General features: G+C 36.3%; 1 protein-coding gene across 1 annotated transcript in view; it reads left to right on the top strand.

Moving 5' to 3' along the window:
* PMFBP1 (polyamine modulated factor 1 binding protein 1) overlaps positions 1-17371 on the top strand; it is a 3624986-nt gene extending 3607615 nt beyond the window's left edge. The window contains exon 43 of the mRNA XM_044081904.1: positions 12424-17371. Within this exon, the coding sequence (XP_043937839.1) occupies positions 12424-12511 (88 nt within the window). The 3' untranslated portion in view covers positions 12512-17371. The remainder of the gene's footprint in view (positions 1-12423) is intronic.
* The last annotated feature ends 2055 nt before the right edge of the window (positions 17372-19426 follow it).

Here is a 19426-nt window from a genome sequence, read left to right as displayed (position 1 = left end):
AGCTCAGTGGTCATTTCGTACGTACCGGTATACATTTCTGTATCTTGCATAAACAGCTTAATTAGATTGCATTGTTATCTCCATGTCAGTTGTCTACTGTTAGGAACATAAGTGATCATAAAGACCATAATATTCCTGGCCATGTACACCTTAAGTATTCTCTCCAGTACAACTCTTTTGAATGTATACCTTTAACTCCTAGTGGGTGTGGCCTGAGCCTTTAAAAGTTAAGTTAGCACCTTACAATTCTAACAAATACTCATTGACAGAGGTCAGATGTCAATACAGTTGTGTCTGCCATCATGTATGCTTCATGATAAAATATTCTGATACCTTGTGTGTAGCATGATTTTGGAATTATTAATGCAAGTATGAACAAGTAATATTTGACGCCTAGAGGAGCAGTAGGAGGTAACTGCAGATGCACCTGGAGGCTTCACTCGGATGTAATAAGTTTGTGCCTCCCTTTTCAAAACTTATAGTGTTCACCAACTAAACTGACCAGGACTATAGAATAACGGTACCGGTATAAATATGTATCTGCCCATCCAGTCATCTAGACTAGCCTTAAACATAGTCATAGTGCTTTCTTTGACCTGCAGAAGTAACATATTCCATAGGCTGGGAATATATTAAATTAGGAGTGTCTCTTTCCAGCAGGTTTTGTTTATTTGTTAGTGTAAATTTAGCTCTATAGTGTGGGCATTTGCAGAGCCACTGGTTTTGCAAAGAAGCGGAAGATAAAATGGGCTGGGTCTCTCACGGAATGAAAACTGTGACACAAGCTACTGAGTATGTGGGAGCTGTGTTAATCTATTGGGATAGTATTTTTTTGGTAAAGTGTCTTTGGGGCCTTTCTGTTTGAGTTATATACTTCAATGTATGCATAACAAAGGGAACACTGTATTCAGTGATGGGTCTGATAAGGAGAGTGTAAAGTGACAGAATATTTTTCATTGATAGTGGGAATCCATTTATTACCATATTTTTAATGCTGGGAGTCCATATGTTATCTAATGTCATTCATAGACATGTAGTGGTACTGAATAATGTGTTAGTTCCAATGTTTTAACCCCTGGCTTATATGTTTGCTGAACATAGTTTTGCTTACTTATATATATTTGTAAGTATATGTGCACACAAAGTATGACAATGTGTATTTTCTGTTGTGCAAACATATGTAGCAGTTAAAGCAATTCACTAGAGTTTAAAAGACTGGAGCACATGCTACAATAAAAATGTTTTTTCAAAGAGTGAAAAAGTCAAGAATGTGTGGGAATGATTGAAGATAATTTTAGTATAGAACACGGAATGCAGGCTTTTTTAACTTTATTAACTATGTTTTCCAACTGTTTAATTTGAATATAATCCATATTAAACCAGATTTGATAACAGATAAAAACCTTTCTTCTCATCTAATCTTAATCTTGACCTAATCTACTGGATAAGATGCAAATTCTTTGCAACCAACTGCCTAAGTCTCTTCACCCCAAACATGTACTCCATTACTTCACCCAGCAGCAGATAGCCATGTTGTTAGTCTTTACACAAAATTTAATTTGTTAATCTCAATCAATTTTATGAGCATATTCCATTTCTGTGTCACAGAAATGTAGTTTTCATATTAATTGCTTCCCTTGTTTGCTAAACAGGATACTGTACTCAGACACTAATTTTCTGATAAATGTGTCGATGTTTTAAGAAGTCAGTTTACAGCCTAGTCTACCTGTGTGTTCTAAAATGCCTTTTGCAGTCTTTTAAAAATATATAGCGCATTCAGCTAAACATATCAAGCATCTGAATGCATGTATATCAGCTGCATACATACGTACATCTGTCATTCTTTGTTATTGCTATTCTACCTTAACACCACTGTACACACGTCGTGGCTTGGCTAAATAAAGAGTCCAAGGACCAGTTGCTTGGCTAACAAAAATAAATGCATAAGTAAATAAATTAATAAATATGTACATACATACATAAATGAATGCATGAATTATGAAACCAAGGCATTTCACTGTAATAAAGATTTTCTTGTTTGGCAACAGGTATATAGTGAGAATAACAAAAGACTGAAACAAAGGAGACTGAAAAAAATGAAAGACATGAAAAAACTGTGGAATTATGAGGCTGTCAGAAGTTAGCGACCACTTCTGAGAAAAACTCTGAGAAGATCTCTAAGGTCTTGAGAAAATATGAAGCCATGGCAAATGGGCTACAGAAAGAAACAAAACAGTATTTTATTTTTGTGTTTTCTTTTTACAGGATATCACAGAGGGTAGTTATGCGAGGTCTAAACTTACCATATTGACGAACAGGCCAAAAGACACAAACATTATGCAAAAATAAGGCAGGTAGAGCTGAACTTCAATAGCTGAATCACTCAAATCCAATGTTGGTAGTAGAAACACACTTTATTCACAAAAAAATATGACACTCTGTAAGCGCTTTCGTTTAAGGCTATGTTAAACTTCATCAGACAATTTAAAAAACATTACATCACATCCTTTTATATAAGTGCTCATTAATTCATTGGACCCTTGAAAAACTGATTAATTAACTGACTACTATGCATGCTACTTTATTGCTATTATAAATACATAAATAAATACATTCATAAATACTTGGTGTAGCTATAATATTTAAACAGCATCTAAACATCCAGATCTTAAAATCATCAGCTCCACAAATAGGCAATGAAGAAATAATATATACCAACCTCAAAATTAACCAAAACAAAACCATCAACATAATTGGATGCTACTTCCCACCTGGCCAAAACATCCCTCCCCTAGAAAACCTCCTCAGCTGGTCTACCCACCATCTCCCACAAGAAACTATCATCTTAGGTGATTTCAATATTGACTGGCAATCCTGTTCTGGCAACAATCCAACCCATCATGTACACCTTCATGGCTTCACTCAACTAGTCCAGTCACCAACCAGGATAAACAAAAACTCCACCAAGCACACTACCCTGGATTGGATACTAGTCAGTAAGAGCCCCCAGTCATATATAACAGGCTGCTTATCAGATAGCCTCAGTGATCACTCCCCAACATTCCTACTCAAAAAATACCTATACCAAGCTAAACCTGTCATCTACCATCAAATACATAAAAACTAAACTTTAACCCACTCACATTCATCTCATCCCTCAAAGAATGTAACTGGCATCCTCTAAAGTACCTCAGTCTAGATGATGCAGTTGAATTTTTTAATACTACCTTCCTGAACATCCTTAATTACCATGCCCCCATAAGATTCTCCGGAACCAAAGCACAACCCTCCCCATGGCTACAAAAATCCACTAAGTCAGAAATGAAAAACAGGGATAAAGCCTGGGAACACTGGTGCAAAACCAAAACCCCCTCAGCTAGACAGAAATTCCTAGAACTACGCAATAGAGTCAAAAAGCTAATAAAACAGGACAAATCCCAATACTACCAGTCTGCCCTAGTCTCCTCACAACACAGCCCCAAACAATTCTGGTCCTCCATAAACTCCATCCTCCACCCAGGTAAAGTCAGTACCCCTCCTCCTAACATCCCTCACTCCTCAGAAAATATTGCTACCTCATTCAACACACACTTCACCCAAACCATACTATCACTAGCTAAACAACACAACCCCCCCCCTCCAACCCACACCTTCAACTAATAATCTCCCCACTGCCTTCTCTTTTTCTCCTGTACCTACCTCCAACATAAAAAAAACTCTTAACTAAACTTAAACCCACCAAATTAGCAGCAGACAGCCTCCCAAGTGAATACCTACAAATCGCAGCTGATGCTCTGGCCTACCCAGTATCCATCTTGATTAACCGATCTCTGTCAGAAAGTTACGTTCCCACACTGTGGAAAGTATCACATATAATTCCCCTCCACAAAGGTGGACCCTCCACAGAACTAACCAATTACCAGCCCATAGCTATTCTCTCTCCACTCTCCAAAATACTAGAGAGATGCATACACTCTCAGGTCTCAGACTACCTCCTTACTAACAACCTCCTTTCCAGTACTCAGCATGGTTTCTGACCAAACCATAGCACCACCACTGCCTTACTCTCCTTTACTAACACTATCCTTCAGCATAAAAACAATGGCTATCTCTCCTCTGCTACTTTCCCAGACCTATCTAAAGCATTTGACATGGTTCCACACAAACAACTTATCTCTTTCCTCAATAACCTATCCTTCTCACAATCGGTCACCAACTGGTTTCAGAGTTACCTGTCTGACCGCCAACAATCCGTTGTATGGCAGAATGACATATCTCCCCAACTACCTGTCTCCATAGGGGTTCCCCAAGGATCCATCCTTGGACCCCTACTCTTCTCTGTTTACACCAATAATCTAGCCTCTGCCACCAAACATGGCACACTCATACAATACGCAGATGACTCGACCATCATCTGCTCAGCCCAGTCCCTACCAAAACTGCAAAAAGTCACACAGGAAGCCTTTTTCTCTGTTGAAACATGGTTATCCGATGCCCAATTAATACTCAACCCAAACAAAACTAAACTACTCATCTTCCAACCTACCAAACATACTCAAAACAACTCTCACTTTAACATCACTGCAAAAGACAACACCACTATATACCCAACTGAACACACCAAATTGCTAGGAGTGGAAATAGACAATAAACTAAAATTTGACATTCACATATCCATGACTATAAAAAAAGTCCACAAAAAACTAGGAGCGTTATACAGAAATAAGCAATTTCTCACCAAAGCCGCAAAGATTTCAATAGCAAATTCCCACCTTATCTCCACCCTACTTTATGCCTCTCCAATATATACCAACCTAAGGCAATGTGATCTAAACAAGCTAGAGACCTGCTACAACAAAATCACCAAATTCGCCACAGGGGCATCCTACCGTAGTCACCACTGTCTCACTTGCTGAACTGGGCTGGCTTGAACTCCCTCACCTCCTTCAGTGGTATCAACTCTCACTCGCCCACAAACTAGTAAACCATCCACTAAATGTCCCATCCCCCCAGAATCTACTCCAGCCCTATCGCACCACCAGACCACTAAGATCCATCAGCAAAAATCACTTGCAGATCACTAAAGCCAATAACTCTGCTGGTGAAGCACTATTCTCTTGCGCCATAGCCAAATTATGGAACTCACGCCCACCCACAATTACCTCCATACCATCATGCACCCACTTCAAAACTTTACTAAAAGCGCAACTAAAAACATGCTGGCTATGCCCTTGCAACTCCCACTTTAATATCATCCACCCCATCCAACCACTACCTTTCTTTCCACTCCACTAACTACCTTGATTATAGCAAGCTCAGATGCTCATAAGCCAGTACTTATTATACAGCAAGAACTTCTTCTTCTTGTAACATTTGTTAATGTCTGGTATGCACTTCACAGATAAAGATTCTAGTTGTCTACTGATGTACTATGTTCATCTGTAAATATGTTGTAAGTAATTGCTATGTAAATTGTTAATCACTATGTAATCCAATGTATATACTGTCTGTTTATTTTAACTGTGGAGCTTTTCTCCCCGGGCCTCCACTGAAAATGGACCTACATCCAGTCGGACACTCCCGGTCAACAAATTTAAATAAAATAAAATAAATAAATAAATAAAATAAAATACTTTTAAAAATACTGAAAGTTAAAAAGTAATAAAAAAGTGATATAGTGTGCTTAAGCGTGTGTATGAATAAAAATCTTATAAATATGTAAAACTTATGTCCATTTAAGAATTATGTATATAAAAAGATATATAAAAAGTATATAAAAATATATATAAAAATATATTTAAAAGTGTATATGTTATAAACATGTATTATAGATGTAAATACACACTTAACTATAATAATTATATATAAAGATTTGTCATGAAATAGCATAGTCAACCAATTGTCTTTCTTTCCAGTGCTTTTAATTTTAGTACTGGGGCTATAGAGCTGCACTCATTTATTCCAGGCCAGTTATCCGCTTGTACTTTTATTTGCCATTTTAATTCTTTTAGCTCTAATTGCACACCCCATGGCTTCTTGACTTCGACTTCTACATGATCAATGGCCATGAAAGAAAATTGGTGGTCATTGTATTCACCAATATGCTTTCCCAAAGCATTATTTAATTTATTTTTCTTGATAGCATATTCATGCTCATATATTCTTTGGGACAACTGTCTGTTTTTCCAATATAAAAAATTGGACATGAATTGCATGTAGCTAAATAAACAACTGCTTTTGACTTGCAATTGTATTTACTATGTAAACTGAATTTTTTATTTCTAAGATAAAAATTGTCACCCGTCTTTACTTTATGGCACCAATGACATGCCCCACATCTTGACATACCTATATTCAACTGGCCGGGTATGTGAATTGTTTGAGAATTTCTTTAAAACTTTTCCCTTTTCTGTAAACTATTTTAAGTTTCTCGTTAATATGACTCCTAAAACAGGGGTCATCTAACAGGATAGTCCAATTGTTTGCAAATACATCTCTTATCATATTATGATCTTGGGAATAAGTAGGCACCAAAGCTTTAGAAAATTCAGACTGATTCACTGGTACACAATTCAGATCATTATCTAGGTTTGCTGCACTATTATTATGAGGCCTGTTACAACCATGAAAATCATTTGGCTTATCTAGAATGCGTTTAAAGTGCCCATTGATTCTATGTGTGGTTACTTCTTGTATCAATGTATCTATTAAAGCCTTAGGATAATCCCTGTTAATGAACATAGTATGCAAAAAATTGCATTCATCTATAAATTCATCAAGATTTGTCACCATCCAGGCTGCCCTAACCAGTTGCCCCTTGACACCAGATTTTTCTGGTGCTCTGGATGTGAACTACTGTAATGAAAAAAAACAGTTTGAATAAGATTCCTTTCTATGTACGAGTGCTGTATAAACTTCATGAATTCTATCTTTAACAAGGTGGACATCCAAATAGTTCATATATTCCACACTGATATCCCAAGTGAACCTTAAAAAATCTGTAGTACTATTAATATATATAAGAAATTAATTTAACATATCTTGTGTGCCATTCAATATGATGCTGATGTCATCTTGAAATCTATGATAAGATTTAAAACATTTATTATATTTAGTATTGAATACAAAATTCCTCTCCCAAAAGGCCATCACTAAATTAGCGTATGCCCCACCACATGGTGACCCCGTTGCGATGCCTTTTTTTTGTAGGCAGTATTTCTTATCAAAAGCTATAAAATTGTTGCCCAACACCATTTCTAAAAGTTCCATTATTAAATTGACTGTATCATCTGCCACTTTATGATGAATGAGCATTTCATTAACCCATTCTAATCCTATAGCTTGTGGGATGACAGTGTAAAGATTGCATACGTCTGTTGTTACTAAAATATCATTATGATCAAATTGGACATCATTCATATGTTTTAAAAATGTCCAAGAATCTTTACAGATTTGTACTTCTTTTCCTAAAATATTCTTAAGTTCATAATCAATGTACTTAGTGCGTGCACAAGTGATAGAATCTCTGCCATCCACTAACGGACGCATTGGGGGGTCACTAACACTCATAGGAATCTTGGGACTGCCAAAGAAAATAGGAATTCTAGGAGAGGTTATGTTCAAGTAATTGTACAAGTCTAAGTTTATCTGTCTTTCAAGGAAAATGTCATTTATCTGACCATATATTTTCCTATAGGCGCCATTCAATTAATTAAGTGACACTTCTATATAAGTGTCGGTGTTCAAAATGTTATTTCGTTTTTTATTGTAAATGTCCTGGCTCATAACTACTGCTCCCCTTCCTTTGTCGGGTCTCATAATTCTTACGTTCTCATTTTTTAATGTATTTAAAATACTTTGTTCATTTTCATTTAAATTCGATTTATAATTACCTCTCATGTTTATTCTCTGTAAGCACTTTAAGTCATGCTCACACATTTTTTTATCTTTCAGTGTTTTTAAAAGTATTTATGAATGTATTTATTTATGTATTTATAATAGCAATAAAGTAGCATGCATAGTAGTCAGTTAATTAATCAATTTATCAAGGGTCCAATGAATTAATGAGCACTTATATAAAAGGATATGATATAATGGTTTTTAAATTGTCTGATGAAGTTTAACATAGCCTTAAACAAAAGCGCTTACAGAGTGTCATATATTTTGTGAATAAAGTGTGTTTCTACTACCAACATTGGATTTGAGTGATTCAGCTATTGAAGTTCAGCTCTACCTGCCTTATTTTTGCATAGTGTTCGTGTGTTTTGGTGGCTGTTCTTCAGTACGTCTATAGGCAATGTGCTTGATCTGTCATCACAGCTGAATGAGGAAGAAGGGTCGATTGGTAAACTAACTGCTTTAATTATGCAGTTAACACAACAAGCTGACTGCTTATATGAGTGTGTTACCCGAGCGTATCTCTTCCAATGCACTTGGTAATACACTCAGGAAGACAAATTCTATGGATTTTAATGCAACGCCTCTTTGTCTGGGGAATAATATCCCCCCATTTCACAATCACAGAGTTAGACCAGACTATCGCTTTCAACTAGAGCAAACGGATGTCAACGTCATCAAGGAGCTTGCGCACACAATAAGGAATATAACAATACTGGCAATTTCACCACTAGAAAGGAAATACCAGTTCTAAATGAATGGCTGGACTCAGCATTTGCTCTCTCTGCAGGACAGAATCAAGGTACTCAACTAACAGATCACAAACTTAATGATTTTGATAGTAAACTAGCTAAAGGCAGAAATCTACAACTAGAGAATGCTTACTTAAGGAAGTGTAACAAACTGAACATTATCCCCGAGGGTTTGTGGTTTTGGCGCTAGCCTTCAGGACTAGTTAGCAATTCTCCCTTACATATGGATTTAATGCAGCTGTTCGACAAGTGTGGCAAAAATCCTTTAGATATTATGACTAAATATAACCAGAAGGACATTGATGTGCTTATGAATGAATTGTTTTAGACAGAGACATTAGGGAATATATATCTTAAGAGAACATAAAGTATGAGATGTTACGTGTTTACAGTAGCATTGAAAAACAAATTGCCAAGCTTAAATCTGGCAAAATGCAAAAATTAGAAAGTGACTTGAGCCAATATGCCAATGGAATTGCATATCCTAAACCCCCAGGTGGGCAACGGAGAAACAGATTTATAATGCTGATAATTTTAATAATGAGCCAACAGATTCAAGGGACAGTACACAACAGCCTAACCAACTATATGACCAAGAGTTCCCAGAACTAAGAAGGTCAGAAAGAATAAAAAATAAAACCAACCCCCAAAACATGTACAATCAATCAGCAGGGTTTCAAGGGGCCAGGCCGAAAATGAAGCAGTGGAGGACTTAAACAATGATAACATTTCCAGCATGAATCTTTGTATAATGAATGACATTCAGCAGTCTGATTTTAATGCCAATCAAGTATCTGAGCATGTCAGCAATATTATTGTTAACAATACAAGAGTAGATTTTAAAGTTTACAATTTTTCAGATGCATACGTAGATGAACATGTTGCAGATTTATAAGCCAAAGGAACATTTGTCCCAACTAGGCCCTTTGATTTTACCAGCACGATGATAGATCTCAAAATGTTTTTAAGAAAAATAAACTTTAGTTTGCTATATCAAAATAATATAGACAATGAGAGAAGCAAATATGGCATAAGCAGTATCTATAATCCCCCCTACACCCTAGATGAATTACCTATGAAAAAATATGTGAGCATGAGTTAAAGTGCTTACACAGAATAAACATGAGAGGTAATTATAAATCGAATTTAAATGAAAATGAACAAAGTATTTTAAATACATTAAACAATGAGAACGTAAGCATTATGAGACCCGACAAAGGAGGGGAGAGCAGTAGTTATGAGCCAGGACATTTACAATAAAAAACTAAATAACATTTTGAACACTGACACTTGTATAGAAGTGTCACTTAATGAATTGAATGGTGCCTATAGGAAAATATATGGTCAGATAAATGACATTTTCCTTGAAAGAAGGATAAACCTACACTTGTACAGTTACTTGAACACGACCTCTCCTAGAATTCCTGTTTTCTTTGGCAGTCCCAAAATTAATAAGAGTGTTAGTGACGCCCCAATGCATCCATTAGTGGATGGCAGAGATTATATCACTTCTGTATGCGCTAAGTACATTGATTATGAACTTAAGAACATTTTAGGAAAAGAAGTATAAATCTGTAAAGCTTCTTGGACATTTTTAAAACATATGAATGATGTCCAATTTGATCATAATGATATTTTAGTAACAATAGACTTATGCAATCTTTACACAGTCATCCCACAAACTATAGGGTTAGAATGGGTTAATGAAATGCTCATTCATCATAAAGTGGCACATGATACAGTCAGTTTAATAATGGAACTATTAGAAATGGTATTAAGCAACAATTTTATAGCTTTTGATAAAAAATACTTCCTACAAATAAAAATCATCGCTATGGGGTCACCATATTGCGGGCATACGCTAATTTAGTGATGGCCTTTTGGGAGAGGAATTTTGTATTCAATACTAAATATAATACATTTTTAAAGTCTTATCATAGATTTCAAGATGACATCAGCATCATATGGAACGGCACACAAGATATGTTAAATTAATTTCTTATATATATATTAATAGTACTACAGATTTTTTTAAGGTTCACTTGGGATATCAATGTGGAATATATGAACTATTTGGATGTCCACCTTGTTAAAGATAGAATTCATGAAGTTTATACAGCACTCATACATAGAAAGGAATCTTATTCAAGCTGTTTTTTTACATTACAGTAGTTCACATCTGGAGCACCAGAAAAATCGGTTGTCAAGGCAGCCCAGATGGTGACAAATCTTGATGAATTTATGGATGAATGCAATTTTTTGCATACTATGTTCATTAACAGGGATTATCCTATGGTTTTAATAGATGCATTGATACAAGAAGTAACCACAAATAGCATCAATGGGCACTTTAAACGCATTCTAGATAGGCCGAATGATTTTCATGATTGTAACAGGCCTCATAATAATAGTGCAGCGAACCTAGATAATGATCTGAATTGTGTACCAGTGAATCAGTCTGAATTTTCTAAAGCTTTGGTGCTTACTTATTCCCAAGATCATAATATGATAAGAGATGTATTTGTAAACAATTGGACTATCCTGTTAGATGACCCCTGTTTTAGGAGTCATATTAACGAGAAACCTAAAATAGTTTACAGAAAAGGGAAAAGTTTTAAAGAAATTCTCAGACAAACAACTCCAGTGCCCGGCCAGTTGAATATAGGTATGTCAAGATGTGGGGCATGTCATTGGTGCCATAAAGTAAAGACGGGTGACAATTTTTATCTTAGAAATAAAAAATTCAGTTTACATAGTAAATACAATTGCAAGTTAAAAGCAGTTGTTTATTTAACTACATGCAATTCATGTCCAATTTTTTATACTGGAAAAACTGAGATACAGTTGTCCCAAAGTATATATGAGCATGAATATGCTATCAAGTAAAAATAAATTAAATAATGCTTCGGCAAAGCATATTGGTGAATACAATGACCACCAATTTTCTTTCATGGCCATTGATCATGTAGAAATCGACAAGAAGCCATGGGGTGTTCAATTAGAGCTAAAAGAATTAAAATGGCAAATAGACAAGCCGATAACTGGCCTGGAATAAATTAACGTAGCTCTATAGCCCCAGTACTAAAATTAAAAGCATTGGAAAGAAAGAAAATTGGTTGATTATGCTATTTCATGACAAATCTTTATATATAATTATTATAGTTAAGTGTGTATTTACATCTATAATACATGTTTATGACATATATACTTTTTTATATGTTTTTTATATATATTTTTATATACTTTTTATATATCTTTTTCTATACATAATTCTTAAATGGGCATAAGTTTTACATATTTATAAGATTTTCATTCATACTCATGGTTAAGCAAATCATATAAAAAAATTTTATTACTTTTTTATCTTTCAGTATTTTTAAAAGTATTTATAAATGTATTTATTTATGTATTTGTAATAGCAATAAAGTAGCATGCATAGTAGTCAGTTAATTAATCAATTTATCAAGGATCCAATGAAGTAATGAGCACTTATGTAAAAGGATGTGATGTAATGGTTTTTAAATTGTCTGATGAAGTTTAACATAGCCTTAAATGAAAGCGCTTACAGAATGTCATATTTTTTGTGAATAAAGTGTGTTTCTACTACCAACATTGGATTTGAGTGATTCAGCTATTGAAGTTCAGCTCTACCTGCCTTATTTTTGCACAGTAAGCTTACCATGTGTTTAACCCTTTAAACTATTAAAATGGGTGATGATTTCTGTTTTAATGTTGTTGCTATCATTATTATTATTAATTTTTTTTTTAATGCCAGCTCTCTGCGTTCAGCCAGAAGATCATTTAGCAGTCCTGGTAACTTGAGAAGGAATAAGCCCCTTGCTGCAAACTGGAATTTGGAGTGAATGCAACAGTCTCTCCACTATCATACTTGGAAACTCTTCATGCCTTCAGCAGCAGATGTGACTTCTCCACTGAGGTCCTCAGCCTTATGTCTAGGAACATCAGTCCACTCTTCAGCTATTCATCTGAGAGCTTTTGCAACTTTTTGTCCCTACAGCTTCATATCTGGTAACTCTTCTACTGTCTCCAGCTTCCCTTGATGTATGTCATATGTTTCCAGTCTCCAACCTTGAAATAAAATGCCTTTAGCCTTGTAAGTGTCTTTTCCTGTGTCTGCATCTTAAAAGACTGCTAAGGCCTCTTTACTTTTTCTGTTTAGCTTTATAACAGATACTGTTTCCATTTCAACCCTGCAAGGTAGGTGCTTGTCTCCTATTTCTTATCTGGTTTCTCCATCGTCTTTCATTTCAGAATAACTTCTCAACACCTTCAATTTTCTAGCTGGTATTTCTGTCTGTGTAAAATACCTTGCACATAATAATTTACTTTTTGTCTGCATTCCTACTGTGTACACTGTCCTGCTTCCAGGCTATGGCTTTCAAAGCTGATGTCTCTGACTTTGTCTGATCAGAACATCTGAAAGTAATGCAAGCAAGAGGAGCAGCACAACTAGAGAACAGCATGCAGCGTTCGAGAAAAAAAAGCGTTTCGGTAACGGGAAACTAGAAGGATGGTTCAAAATGCAAGCTGATACTTTGTTGCTGTAGTTCCTCATGGAGAGACTTGAATACTAATAATTGTTTGAATAATAAACAAACTCATTTTGTATGACTGACCCGAACCTGCGAAAAAAAAGCCCGTCTATGAACCAGTCAAATGTTAACGATGTATGAATGCCTGAACAGGGAAATAAAAACAGTTGTACTATTGTAATGTTTTAAAGACACTACATATGTAGTCCACTGTTGTGGTCTGTTATGGAAAACACCAGATGTTTATGTTGCTTCTGCTGCAGTGTTCTCAGGGAGCCACGGAGTGTCACAGCAAAATTATAAATGCACATATCCTGTAGTGTTTGGATCTGTACACCACTTAGGCTGCAAAATTGTTTATCTTGCTGTCAGTACTTTGCTGAATCCTGTTTTATTAATGAAGTTTATTTACATAACCAAGCTGTAATGTCTCTATGGCATTGTGTCTGTTCACTAGAAAGACATTGCCTTTTCTGTTACGTTTGACAAGAATAAGGATGGTAGAAAGAAACGCTGCTCATGGTCAGATCTAAAAGTTTCTGAGAAAGAACGCAAACTCAGTGCCTACACTGTCAGCTTAAAGTATGTGACAAAAATCCATTATCTAACATAAGTGGTGTGGCTATACATTCTAGCTGTAATGAGAAATATAGAATATATCCAAGAAGTAACAGGTCAGATTCCTGCCTTGCTGTCTCAGAACCATGGCACTTGTTTTTTCTTGTATGCCCTTAGTTCCCATTGTCATACATGTATAATTCAGAAAACCTTGTAGATCTCTCATTTAAGGTACAGTATTTGGACCACACAGTAGTCAGAGGCCAGAGGCCATGTGCTGTGTTTCAAAAGCCTAATTCAGTTATGTCATCTTTATCTGTACCATTTAGCCTTTATTAACTGCTCCTGGCCTTGAACTATACTAATATTTTTTGTCGTTAACCATGTAATGAAATGAGCAGTGTGCCATGCAAAATGCACCAGACGTTAGTTACTACTTTGTACTGTATGCTGATGTGCTGCATTTTCATGCTTATATTTGTGGCTGAATCAGGATTACTGATATTGCTAGACATAGCAGTTACAGTGGCTCAGCACTCCCATGTTGATGCCAGAAGATCAGAAGAATATGGGGTTTATCCCACACCAGATCCTTGGATTTGTATTCCAATACTGCTGCTGTAATGCAGCCCATGGTTGGGGGGGGGGGTCCTGCACTCCTAAGAAGTCATCTTTTAGAGAATAGTTTAAAGTGATGTCTCATCTACCTGACTCAGAGGTAGCTCAGGTATATGTTAAAGACTACATGGCACTTACTGAAAACAATAGAGATGCTTTAGTGTTATTATGCATCATATATGCATACATATTGTATATTTTATATATGTGTATATAAAAATGGTAGGGAAATTCCCCCAGCATCTTTACGAAATAACCCCAACTCAATAAAAATATCATCTTTTGTAGGCCATTGCCCTAGTGTACCTAACCTAGTCAGCTAAAATAAAAAATAACATATACTATCACTCTCTCAAAGCAGGCTTTTGTGTTTAACTGTCAACATGGGAACATTTCCCCGCAGTTGAAATCATTGCTTTTCTGTAGAGGACTGGCTAGTTGAGGAAAGGAATTGGATGTGCTGGAAATATTGCAGGATCAGTCTGATGCTGAGATATCATACCTGCTGATTAATTACTTTTTCATTTCTTTGATTTATTACTATATGGCATGCCTTGTTAAAGCAAAGGAGTTACAGTTGCCCTTAAATAACTGTCTTTGTATATGTGAGGGGTATTACCTTTCCTATAGTAGGTTATTCTGATTTTAGAAAGTATGACTGAGTCTACAGATATTTGAGTTGGTATCCATTTCAATTTCTCCTTTCATGCATTATAAAATAAAAAGAAACTGAATCATTCTATTTATCAATTTAAAACCGCATTTCAAGAGAAAAACAGACTCTTTTCTGCTAAAGGCACTTTGTAAGTTGTCTGTGTTACACTTACAACTGAACCTTAATGTTGGCCTGTGACCATCTATTGGGCTCCTATGTTTCAGGTTCCACAGACCCCAGCACATTGAACTAGCAGATTCTTCTTTCTCTGCATTTGCAGACATTCTTGGCATAAAAGCAGATTTAAGAAAGCTGATGTTTCCTTGTAGTTTAGTTGTGCAGTATTGCGATAGTTTCTTTTTGTGTCAACCCCACCATATTTTCACAACATGGTGTCATGATTAAGCAGCATGGGTTGTTTTGTAAAACACCCAGATAAAACAACAGTGCAAGCACACTTTCAGAACAGCTTCCAACCCATCAAGTCATTATTCTGGCCATAATGTCCTCACCTTCCTTTACTGATTTATTTACTCTTGTTCATCTCTGAAGTTTGGCACAGTTACATTTTCTACTTTTTTTGAAAGCACTGAGAAAAGGTAGTTTGGTATAGAGGACTACATGTAGCAAACATATGCATGTATCACTGTGTTTTTTGAGAATTGAGAATTGTCTTGCAGTAGGAAACAAACTAGATCTCAAAGAAAACAGAGTGATATTTCAGATATTTAGTAAGTGCCACTGCTGTTTGTGTAGACCATTAGGTACCATTTCTTTAAATAAGCACATTCATTTGAGACTAAAAAAACTAAGTAGGCAGTTTGCTGAAAGATGTATAATTTACCCAAAGATTTGGTGAACTTAGAGTTACTTATTCATAGTCTCATAGGCAAATACTAATCTATCACTCTGCAGACTATTACATGCCTAGTCAACAACCAGAGGTCAGAATCAAACCCTGCACTTTGTATCTTTGAGGTAAAAAAATTAACCATTACACCAACCTCCTAATAATAGTTAGGAGTTCAGGCAGCACAACCTCTTACATAGGAAGTGCAGGGAGCATTATCAGTAATATAAAAAAAAAATTGGTCCCAGATGGCCCATGTTCAGTTAGTGGCACAGGTGCTGGAGGTGCTGCAGGGGAGGGTGAGAATGAGGAGTTAGCTTCAGCCAGCCTATCCTGGGAGGAGTAAGCCTAGGCTTATTGCAGTAAAACAGTGCCATAAGCCTTGTGAGCTATGTCCTGCCAAGCTGGTGTGCCAGTTAGCTGGGAGGTTGTGCATGTGTCGAAACACTCATTCACCTGCTGAAGGCAGTGATTGCAGAGCATGCAAGGCAGCTGCAGAATGTCAGAAGTTAGGTACACTCCCTGGCTATGGTGTGACACTACACCAGGATTATTTAACCCCTCAACAGCCCCAGACATTGGTTAGGTTGCACTCATGGGAGGCTTAGGTGGGTCTAGTAGACCGGTGAATGATGAGAGGAACTCGTGGCAGTGCAAGTGCAAGCTGATGGTCGGCTGCAGGGAGAGAAAAGTTTTTTTGGTGGGTTGCCCAGTTCATCTTTTGGTCTCAACCAAACAAACTTTTCAGAATTAATCTTCAACAGACTGTAGCATATTTAAGCACCCTTATGTGAAATTTTGTCTCTTGCAACTGGTAATATTTTGCCCTGTAATTCTTTGCCAGGGCATTTGCTCAATTTGACATATAATCATTTCCAGGTTGTTGCTATGAATTGAGCAATAAGAATTCTGACATTTTTTGCAACTCACCTACTAAGAATTTAAGTTTTAGTGAGCTATAATTAATGAGGATCTGACTGGGGAAAGCTAAAATCCATAGATGTTAAACATCATTTTTCAAAAATACTGTCTAGGGAACTGTGATACAAATTAAGGGAGTTTCAACACACACACACACACACACACACATATTGCAGTGAAGTAATAGCTGACTTTGCACTAGCAGATAAATATAATGTTTGAGACTATTAATTGCACATCTTCTACTTAAATATGTAAACCAGTTTATTTATTTATTTAATGAATTGAATGGTTGGCTTTGTTAGAAAAAAATGTAAATTTAGTATTGTGTTCCATCAGTTTACTGTAAATGCTGTGCACTTGTGAATCATCTGATTATGTGTGAATCAAACCTGTAATTACTGCAGTGATGAAATACTTTATTTTTTCTTGGAAGTTTTACAGAAAATGTTTGCTGCATTTTTGTATATGTAAATAACTTTTTTAGGCTTGTAATGTTTTGGAAAACATATATATTTTATACTGTACAGGTGTGATGCTGTAAACTTTTACATAAAATAAAGGGAAAAGGAAGCTCTACTGTTGTTACTACTATAAATTTTATTGCAAAACAGAACCTATGCCAAATATACATACTTTTATTCCATGTAGCTTGAAAAGTGGTACTTAATTATTGCTACTAATGTTATTACTATAAGACTGCTCTGTATTACATAGACTGCGACTGAAGTGAATGGGAAACCTATATGTCTACTAGTAACCTGTTAACAGCCTTTTGGGACCCTTGTGTGTTAAAATGCACTGGGCAGGAAAAAAGTCTATATAAATAAAATCTGCTGACTTGATGTTAAGGGGACCCTGTTGTATAATGCTGATGAACACAAACCAGACATCAGCCGAGACATGAGGAAGAGAATGGAAGTTCTAGCTGAGCACAGCAGTTATGCCACCAATAACATATATTAACTTTCAAGTAAGTACAAACATGCACATTGCCTTTTTAGTGACACGGGCCATAAGAGTAAGGATGCACAATAAAGTGCTTTAAGATAGCTAACTGGTTAGCACATCTAATCTTTAAATTAAGCCTATGCTGTAATGTTAGATTCCATGGATATTCAGTGTACTATTAATAGTACTCAAAACCGTTAGGCCAAATGGGGTGTTGCCACCATAAAACATTGTCTTGCAGATGGACTCACCAACCCAACTGTCCAGTTCATTATTAAGAACAGCCAGAGAATGAGGTAATCTAATATATACCGTGGCAACGCTTGCCAGAATTTACCCTCTCCCTTTAAACAAAGTATTTGTCCTTAACTTACGATGGAGCAGCAGGCAACTTGAACAAAAAATATATATTTCTTGTATGTGCACTGTGACCAGCAAATTCCCCACCATAAACTGATGCCATGTTTTCATCATTCAGACATCAAAATAACATGCATCTCATTAGTCTGCATGGCACACTGAATATAGTTTTAGAGGCCTTAATTTGTCCTTGTATTCCACCCATCAAAGGCCATATATTATCCTCATAAATGTTCTCTGAATTCTTTCCAATGTAAATACACAAAGCATAGATATATACAAGCTGCCTCACCACAGTCAATATGTAGTTTGACAAGAGCAGTGTATAAGGGAATCATCACTTTGCTATCCATATTTCTGACTGTCCTTAGTATCCCTTCATAAATGCACAACACAACAACAGATTCACAATTATTGAAACTGAGTTTTTCATCAGTAGTCATGCCTAAGTTCTTGACAGATAATACAACAAGAATGATCTCTTGATCTGTGGTGTGTAGTTACCCATGATTAATTTTCCAAAGTATATCTCACTACATTTCTCAGGATTAGACTGCGTTGTTGCCTCACAGTAAGACGCTGTCCGGTTCGATTCTCAGCTAGAACGTCTTCTGCATGGAGACATGAGTGAATGGGTGTACCTTTGCTGAAGGTTGTGCGTCAGGCCTGGCAAGCCGGTACGTAAAAATCAACTGCCAATCATTAGCGGACCGGAGTTCCGCTGTGGCGACCCCTAACCGGGAAAAGCTGAAAGACACAAACAAAGACTCTACTCCACTGACCACTCAAATAGACTGTTTACTTACTTTTGAAGAGTGCAGTGGTCGACAACGTTTCTAACCACTGTCCCAGTCTTGATGTCATCTGCATATTTGCTCATTTGCACATCCTTAGGAAAAAAATGAATGGTGGACATAAACTAAAAGACCCTAATACAGAACCCTGAGGCACTCCAACAGTCACAATTGCTTCAGCTAAATATCTGTATCTTATTCAAAGGCTATAATTTTATCATCTAGTAAGCTTGTAACCCACATTGTGATAAAGTTGCTAATTTTTGGTCTTTTCATCAACTCAAGAATAGCCCAGTATGGCAAGCAATCAAAGGCATTAGATAGATCAAATTAAATTGCTGGAAAATTATCCTCAAGTGGGAGTGGATGGGAAATAGGAAATACACCCCGGGGATCACTACTGTGTCTCTGCTCAACAGTGGCACAGGAAAATAACTTTTTTGGGTGGCTTAAGCCAGGGAACCTTGTTGGCTAGGCTTACATAGGCCCTTGGGCCTATAGCCTAGTACCTACCCATG

Source organism: Protopterus annectens, chromosome 8.part1 (genome assembly GCF_019279795.1).
Source record: "Protopterus annectens isolate FY-2018-M chromosome 8.part1, PAN1.0, whole genome shotgun sequence".
Taxonomy (NCBI): domain Eukaryota; kingdom Metazoa; phylum Chordata; order Ceratodontiformes; family Protopteridae; genus Protopterus; species Protopterus annectens.
This window is presented reverse-complemented; position numbering and strand designations above follow the sequence as displayed.